The 9,407-nt window shown below is 38.4% G+C and overlaps 1 protein-coding gene across 3 annotated transcripts in view; it reads left to right on the top strand.

Annotated features, from left to right (window-relative positions):
- Positions 1–514: 514 nt before the first annotated feature.
- epha3 (eph receptor A3) overlaps positions 515–9,407 on the top strand; it is a 112,093-nt gene continuing 103,200 nt past the window's right edge. For all 3 annotated transcript variants that reach the window (XM_037686896.1, XM_037686895.1, XM_037686899.1), the window contains exons 1-2: positions 515–670; positions 8,537–8,601. In XM_037686896.1, the coding sequence (XP_037542824.1) occupies positions 577–670; positions 8,537–8,601 (159 nt within the window). In that variant the 5' untranslated portion in view covers positions 515–576. The remainder of the gene's footprint in view (positions 671–8,536; positions 8,602–9,407) is intronic.

Raw genomic sequence — 9,407 nt, 5'->3', positions numbered from 1 at the left:
GCTGTAGTTGGATTTAATGTTTTACAGTGTATTTTTTAATATGTATATATATATATATATATATCATATACATATAGCCAACATTGAAATTTATTTTACTTTAACTGGGTCATTTATTTATTTTTTTATTATTAACACTGATATTTGGTATGAAAAGAGACACGTGACGTGGAAATATTAGAAATATGTTGGGAAGTAAAACAACTGATCATATATTTGAACATTTTATAAATCGTTGCTGCAAATGAACAAGCTCAGTAAAAAATACAAAATATATTCCACAAACCTGTAGTGATTTAATGGGACAATGTGAGACTATTTGTACTTGCATCTATGTGGAACACTAGCTTTGACATTCACAAGGGTAAAATCAACTCCAGGCTCAGTTCCAGGTCTGACCTGTGATGAACCTGAGCTGTGTTTAGCTGTCTGTCTCTCAGACTCTGTAGGACCCAGCGGAAAAGTGCTCCAACCAGAGGGAGACGGAGCAGGAGAGAGGGAGCGCGCTGAGTGGAGAGAAGACGTTCCCAGACCAGTCAGTGGCTTCATGGAGTTCTGTACATCCGATCCGCCGCCATGGATTGCAATCCGCGATCACTCCTTTTCATTTTACACCTTTTAATGTCCTGCGTTCTCCCTGTTTTCACCGTCATCTACCCCCCCAATGAAGGTAAGGGAACTCTCAGGCTTCGGACATTTGCTTGTGTGTGTGTGTGTGTGTGTGTGTGGTGCGCTCCAGGACTGATCGCCGCATGCCATGCGCTCGCTCGGGATCACTGTTTATAATAACTGTAATGACAATAATAAGATGATCCAAAAGCGCGTGAATGTGACAGTGCGATCAGCATGGACTCAACTTCAAGACAGATCTCAACAAAGCAGACAGGGAAGCCTCATTTCGGACAGTTGTGTTGGCTTATAGTTATTAAAATCGAGCTAAATTCACTTAACGCAGCTCCCAAAGCGCCTCTTGAGAGTTATTGAAGAGATACAAGACATCCGAGGTCTCTTTTTTTTTAGGTGAATGCTTCATGTCGACTGTGCCCAATAATCCATTTGGGGTAGACGCCCCAGTTACTGAGTGACTGTCAGCCTAACTCGATTTAAAGGCAATAAACAGAGGATGAGCGCAGTCGCAATGTGCGTAAAAACGCATATGGTCGCTTTTATGGTTTTGACCCGAAGGGGAGCAAAATGCAGGCTACTGTAGGAGAGTTGTGAAGATGGAGAAGTCTGAGTGACTTTCTATTTAAAATTATATTTTAATTGTATCTCATAGTGAGCTCTTTGTTTATTGTGCGCAAGTTTTGGTGACTTCTTTTGTGTCCAGCGCGCAGAACCCGACAAGTTTCGACACAGACACGTCTTCAGCCATGAGAAATGAGAACTATTATTAATGAGGAAATGAAAATAGTGTGGCATTTTATTCAGCCAATAAACACTGACAAACAAACTGATCAAAACACCTTCTACTCTTTCCAGACAAAGACGAGGACAGGGAGACGCGTGCGGAAGATGCTTCAGACTGTAACCCTTAAAAGACAAAATAATTAAATAAATAAAATATTAAAAAATACGAAATGGGGAGCTCATTGTAAATCACATCACACCGATTAAAAGTGTTCAAAACAGCAACTTTGCTTGTACAAGGCTGAGACGTTCAGTATCTCCGACACGCACACACACATACACACACGCAGGTCTGAGTGTGAGGACGATTGGATTAAAACTTAAAGAGTGATGTATTAAACCCAGAGGAGCCTTTATTAGATATAGTGTGCTAAAAAAAAAAAAAAAAAAAAAAAAAAACATGCGCAAAAAGGTGATTTCATAAATGTTTGCCTTATTTTAGAAGAAGAAACTGTCTCAATTTGTAATTCGAAAAGTTTATAGCCGTCACAAAATAAAGCTCAACTCATCATTTATTGCTCTCAAAGTTAAGAAAGAACAACGTTTAGAAATATTATTGAAACTTTGGTCATTTTATTTTATTTTAAAAATTAGACCTCTTTTTTTTTCTTTTTTTTTTTTTTTTTTTGTATAGAACAAACTATAACAAGCGTGATTTTTAAAGTTTATTTTAAAGTTCATCTTCGTTCAGATCTCGTCGGGACTTGTGTTCAGTGACGTTTGGGGCTGTTGGTAAAGAGGCTCTTTGGGTTAATTTATGGTTCCTGACAGGACGGCGGGAGTGGAGAGAAATGCGCTCCGTGACAAAATGGAACCAAAACCAAAAGCTGTGCTGCAAACCAGACTCTCAGACTTTCTGACAAACTTTGTTCATTGAGTAATTACTGAAAATGCTGAAGCGCACGAGATGGCTGAACATTGAAGGAGAACGTGATGCTCAATCATGACGGCAAGAAAAAGTGTGTGCAGATCACACAAACATGAAAAGAACGTTATTTAGAAGCAACGAATATTTTAAGCTCTAAGTGGTAAAATGATAATATTAGAGTGTTTTTACTCATAAATCTGCCAGAGAGTGTCAGTGTGGAGCTGCTCCGTTTCTTTGGGTTATTCTATAGAACCGTTAGGAGTCAGGACCTCAGAGAGCAGCAACGAGATCATACTGGACCAGATAATAAGTTTGTCTTTTTCTCCTCATGGGACGTGTGGAAATAAAAGCACCCTCCATTACTTCCGGTGGAGTTGGCTGGTGTCCAAAACCTCCAAACAATGAAATCTGTCCATATCTGCAAACAGACAGCAGGACACAGAGACAACATAGCAGTTTATGAAGTTTATTTTTTGTGTTTTATTGTTTAAGGGAGTCTGCCCTGTGGATATTTATGATGTAAATGAAGGAATAACATTTACTTTTTAGAAACATAGTGAAATGTACAGGTTAAAATAACCCCCTTTTTAAGTTTTGGGAAGTATTTGGAAGCTTTACACACGGATAAGGATCTGATGGATTTGCTTAAAGATTACAATATTCTGATTGAAAAGTATCAGGAAGCTCGACAACGAGGGATGATTTTTAAAAAATGTTTGTATTCATTGATTATTTTACAGCTTACCTCAGTTTTACTTTATTTTATTATTGATTTGCTTAATTTTTTTTTTGTAACTTCAGAAAAAAGAAAAAAAAACTAATTACAAACATCTGAAGAGACAGATTTTTCACGGAAAACAAACCTTGGCTTTTAGAGGATAATGAAAAACTTGTGTTTGTTTTTCCCCTTCCTATTAACAGCCCCGGGAAGGGAAAACAGGGGGTTTATCCTGTTTTATTTAGTATCCTGACCTTATTTTTACTTCCTCCCCGGCCTTCATTAGGTCGCCGTGGGCTTGTAAAACTTTTCTAAAAGGTTTAAATTATTACATTAGAGGCGGAAATTGGTCCTCCCCTCTGCTCCCTTCTTACTTTGAATGGGCATTAGATATCAAAGTTTCTCCCTGACTCACAGAAAACTGTCTAAAGTTGTGAACTGGTGCAGCTTGACCTCGCTCAGGCCCACTGCGGGACGCCATGGAGGCCGTGGATATTTTTAGCTGCCCGGCCCGGGGGAGCCCACTGCAGGCCCGCTGGGGTGCACGAGCCTCGTTGAGCGGTGGGACCTCTCAGAGCTGCTCCACACAAAGTAATCCCAGTTTATTTCCAAGTGCTTTAAGCCTGTATTTACAAGAGTGTACTGACCAGACCACAGGGTGAAGACTGGCATCTGCAACTCAACAGCATGTGCTCATAGCTTTAGGATTATGCGTGTGGTGATAAATATGATTATACAAGGAATGTTTATTTTTTGACAGATATTCTATACAGCATGTAAGACATAAGGATACGAAAGAAAGAAAGAATGGGGACAGAGGGGCTGGGCCAGCAGCAGCAACATCAGACAGAGTGACTCTGCTCTTGAATAATTCATAATGGGAGGTGAACACTTCAACCCTTTAACACAGACACAAGTCGCCTCACTTTGCCTGCACTGCGGCCTGCCAATCTTCACATGCTCCGGCTGCGGAGAAAGAAAAACACACGCGCTTACACACGTTCTATTCTATTCTACTTTATTTTCCTTTGGTGCCTGATCGGACTACTCGTCTAACATCTTGATTCTGTGAGAAGCTCTCGTATGTTAAAAGAAATAAGTGCTGGAAAACCAGCAGTTTGATAGGTTTGTGGACTCTGTTTGCTGTTTGTTGTGCTACTTTTTGTTTATCTTTTGAGGTTCCTTATCACTTTGTTCTTTGTCTGTCTGTTTTAGGGTTTTATTTTGTTGTCATGATTATTTTCTGTATTCAGTTGTTCTTTTGCCTCCTTGTGCTTCCAGTCATTCGCAGCACTTTTCCTCAGTCGGTCTTCCCTCTCCAGTTCTTCCCTGCCCATTTACACCTGTTCCTTGTTGTCATTTAGCCCAGGTGCCACTCTACTCATCACAGCCTATCTATTTACTATCCCCGTCTTTATACACCTGCAGTCTGCCATTGTGTGCTTCATTCCCTGCCTGGTTTTTTCCTGTGTCTCTTTGAGTTTTATGATTTTATAAATGTTTTTTTTTGTCAGCTGTTTTGGGCAGTTGTGGCTGAGTGGTTAGAGCAGTTGTCTTTCAATGCAAGAGTTTGGGGTTTGATTCCACCAGTAGTCACATGCCAAAGTGTCCCTGGGCAAGACACTGGACCATTGCTTCCAATGTGCATCTCATTGGTGTATGAATGTGATAAAGCACTGGTTATTCTTTGTATAAATATAGGGAAGTGCTCGATAAGATAGAAAGGTGCTATATAAGTACAGTCCATTTGTATCTTATCACTTTTGGTCTTCATTAAACATTTAAGGTTTTTTAAATTCCCCTTGTCGATCGTCATTCTTGGCTCCAATCGCTCTGCTAAACCTGACAGCAGGGGCTACAAGCTGTAAATCATGACAACACAGAAATCAAAATAAGTGCACCCCATACGTGCCTGCACTCCAGTGCTTAACATATGCTATGCCAAGTGATACTAGACATATGATTATACAGCGTGCATAATCATCATATATCTTGTGTCACTGACGACTTCCATTTGTCAGCTTCGGTTTACGTGTGCAGGATTTAGACGGGGGTCTTGGTTTGCTTTATATATATTGATTCACCTGTTTCCACCTCTGATGTTTCGCTCCATCTCAGACAGGCTGGCTGACTTTGCTATTAATACTCCCGTTTAGAGGCATTCCCTGATGGGGCAATGGCTATATTCTAAGCTGACGTTAGCTCGTTGCTAACTAACTGCATGCATGGGTGAGTGAGAGAGTCAGAGAAAAAGGGATGGAAGGAGAAAAATAAGATGGCGGGTAAATGTTTGTCTTTGCTTTTATTTTTTGCTTGAGTGCTTATCAGTATTCAGAGGCACATGTTTCACTGAACCTTGGAAAAAAGCTTATAGTTAAAGTATGCTAACAAATGCAAGTAGCTGTTCTAAATTTTAGAGATGTGTTTGCATCACTTTGATTCATCTTTATCTAAATGAAGTTGTTTCTGGGAAGAGGATGCTGTGCCTTTATGTTAATACATGTGTCTTTTAGGGGCATTTGTGGGTGCTGATTTATTGAGCCAGTTGCAGCTAAAGGGGACTTTTCCCTTGCGATATGAGAGCTGCCTAATTTTCTGCTTTCAAATTCCTTCGCTCGGCTCAATTTGAGTGGTGGGCTCGGATCGTTGGGAAATGTAAATTGGAAGCAATGGCCCTGGATGCTAAGCTGCTATTATCTGACATGAACAGATAGTTTCATTAGACTCTAATAGTAATGTGTCTACTGTCACTCAACTGGCCGAATGGTGCAGCTCAGCTGTGGCTCAGGTGGACATATGTTTAGCAGCTTTGCAAACGTAGAACAGGGTAATCCATATGTGTGTTTGCCTTTCTTGGGTTATTATCTGCTAATATTAATGTGATGGGCTCATAAAAAGTGATGATTATTATTATTGCAAGTCTACAAACAGTTGACACTTGTGGCTCTCTTGGCTAAGGCTTTATCTCCAGAATGAATTTTGTGTTCATGGTGGTTAAATATTTTCTTTGACCTTCGATGTGTACATTCTTCCTCACTAAAAGGTTTGAACAGGAGAATGCAAGGAGATTGTATTCCTCATATTTTCACAGTGAATGAGTCCCGGCTGGAGGGCTCATCTGCTCTGCTGCTTCACTCTGCTGTGCATGTGCGCTCCTGCTTGGTTAAATATTCGTTAAGGTGTCCATAGATGTAAATCAATTGGCTCTTAACAGGATGAGGTACGACAATATGAATCTTAGTTGATTTTTTTTTGTCTCTTTTATTTGGGAGGGGGAGAATGGACATTATTACTGAGTATTTCTCCATTAGATGTATCACACTGGTCACATAAAGCACACTTGTGTGATGCTAACAGCATGGAAATTCATGAGATTCTTTGGGCTCTGAAAAAAATGTTGCTTATTGTTGGTGAAAGAGTGAAATATTTTGAGAACATAAAAAATGTTAAGAATGCATATCACCCTCCATCTTTTATGGTAGAGTTTTAAATCAAGAGAAGCAACGGAGTTGTTTTGGTGAAACATTGGCAATAGCATTGTGCACAGAAAAGCAATATCACCAGACGTCATGCTCACCAGACTCATGTTCGGGCTGCTGTTGTTACGCCATATTGTTTTACATTTTTAGTGTTTAGCATATATCTTAGATCCTTATTTACTGGGTTTTTTTATACTTTATATTTTGCTTTTTTTGGGTGTAACCGGAACCCTGCGTACATAATTTTATTCCACCTCATGTACAACATGGGATGAAAATGACAAAAAAGTTGACTTGAACTTGAAAGTATGGGTTGTTAATGACCATTGGCTACTATGCTTGCAACGTAACTCCATGCCTGTAAAACTAATTACTCGTAATAGCCATCTTTGTGTTAGCTTATTTTAAGCAGTGTGAAGGATTCATTGAAATGCATGGACTCTCAAGTTTATTCAGTTGAGTTGTAGATGTTTATGCTCTGATAGTGTTCGGAAAGTTTCTGTGAAAGCTGTACATGGATTTATAAAATAAATTGCCAAGAGACAAACGATTGACTCCAAAAGTTAAAGCCAAAAAAAAAAAAAAGCAAACATGTTGCCTAATAAGAGCATTTGGTGTACTTGTACTTGAACAACCACACCAAATTTCATCACAGATTTTTTTGTAAATTGTACTGAAATACAGCCATTTTTTAAAGATCAGTTTACTAACGCAGCCATCTTGTATTGGGATGGCGCCAAAAGGTAATTAGTTGTAGAGGAACATCTAGTTATCACTTCTTGAAAGTTTCATTAAACTCTGTTCATTCATTTTATACTTTGCTAACAGACACAGACAAGGTTGACTCTAAATAGTTAATGGCAAAATTTAAACACAGACCTCATGAAGTAAGTTTGTACACAGAGTATGTGCTGGAGGTCAGTCTTAGCTACTGCCTCTCCAAAATTTTACTCAGCAGATGCAGAATTGACAAAGTTGTAATCACATTATAGTTTTTGAAGCTGAATTCATCGTGGCATGAAGGTGTCATGGTGAAGCAGTGGTGAGAGCTGTGGCCTCACAGCACGTAGTTTCCAGAACTGCCCCTGCCAGGTGCCTTTATGTGTGGAGTTTTCTGTGTACTCTGGTTTTCTCCCATGAACTAAAAACATGCATGCATACTGGTTACAGTCCAATCACCATGAATGAGTGTGCAGCCAGGTAAAACAGAGCTTAGATGGATCAAAAGCAAGAGTCCTTCAAAATAAACATATTTCAAAGCTTTTCTGCTGTCTGTATTTTCATAAGAAAAAAAAAAGTATGTTTTTGCCTGTCTATGTTAGGAAGTGCTAAATGTGGTGTGTACTTTAAACCCTTTACTCTCAGGACGAAATGTCTCCTGAAAAAAAATTCAAGAACACAACAATCTTAAAACCACACTTACCAAGTTAACATACAACATTTAAATGGACTAGAGCACCAATCTGTAAATGTGTAAGAGTTGCACCGTTTGCATTTTACCTTTTGTAAAGTACCACGTCTCTGGGATGTGCCTGCTGAAGAGCAACACAATTTATATAAAAAAAAAAAATAAAAAAAAACCAACACTTTTTTTATATTTTGTTTTGCTGAATTCTGGTGTTTGCAACCAGCTACACAGCTATTTGTCACTTGTAAAAGCATATTCTAGGCTGTGCACATATTTTCTTGCTCACTTTCATTCATATCATCAGCCCCGGTTCACTTTTTGGACATAAAGTTGTTAAAAGGGCTGTTTTTGGAAATAAAACGAGTAATACATGAGAGAAAGTAAATATGTTGTTTTTTTTTGCAGTTTATTGTTGGTGATAGTTAAAACAAAAGACAAACTGCAATTAATTAAAAAATATATTTAATAAAACATGACATGCCAGGTTGTGTTTGAGCATGTCTGTGTGGGTGTGGGTGGCAGCTGAGTAAATAGTGACGATCAGTGCTTGAGGTTGGGGATTCCTCTTGCGGGATTAAATAAAGGCTAATTGGGGCTAACAAGAACTAGTCACTCATATGTTGTCTTTGTTCTCCTTTTCCATCTCACCACAGTTAACCTGTTGGACTCAAAATCAAGTCAAGGGGAGCTAGGATGGATTTCCTACCCATCACATGGGGTGAGTATACAGCAAATATGTTTTTCTTTATCCAACAAAACCACAAACATCAACAGCTTGTAGGAAATCTTGTTTTTTAGACTCAAGTGGTTCTCATTTTGGTATTTTGAACCTTTGAGTCAAGTGCAGATTAACCCGCTTTTCAGATGTTTCTGTCTGTTCTTCATCTTGCAGGTTAAAGGTTAAGTATTCAGTCTGCCATATGGTCAAAATACTTAGGGGGAACTGCACCACCACCATTCATGTGTGGTTGTTTGTATATTTGAGTTTGTGAGTTTATTTTATTTTATTTCTCCAGACAGATTAAGGCATTAAAAAAAGTGTGGGCTGTCAGCCTAAACCCATCCTCATAAGACTTTGATAAAAATACAGCGCTTGAAGAAAATATCACATAAAAACAAACTCATGCATTTTACTGATGCATGCAAGCTTTGTAATTCCACCTTTGACATTCCACTTTTCAGCTCGTGTGGAGCATTATGTACTACTTCATTACATTCATCAGAATTTTTAAAGTGAAACACCATCAGTCAAAACATATATTTTTTTAATTCTTAATGGATAACTGCTACTTTTAAATAAATTACGTCTAGGTGTTTGTTTGATCAAAATATGTCAGGTGCAAATACTTATCTGTGCACTTTTTGTTAAAAAATATGGACATTTAGGAGAACAAGTGATACTAAAATATTTTGAACATCAATAAAAAAATTAGAAGGTCTTCAGAGTTCATATAAAATATATATATATATATAGTCGCCTATGTATAGATATATGTGTATATCTATATAGATATAGAGAGAGAG

Source organism: Nematolebias whitei, chromosome 13, assembly GCF_014905685.2.
Source record: "Nematolebias whitei isolate Nwh7 chromosome 13, NemWhi1, whole genome shotgun sequence".
Classification (NCBI taxonomy): domain Eukaryota; kingdom Metazoa; phylum Chordata; class Actinopteri; order Cyprinodontiformes; family Rivulidae; genus Nematolebias; species Nematolebias whitei.
The sequence above is the reverse complement of the archived record's forward strand: the minus strand, read 5'-3'. Positions and strand labels throughout refer to the sequence as shown.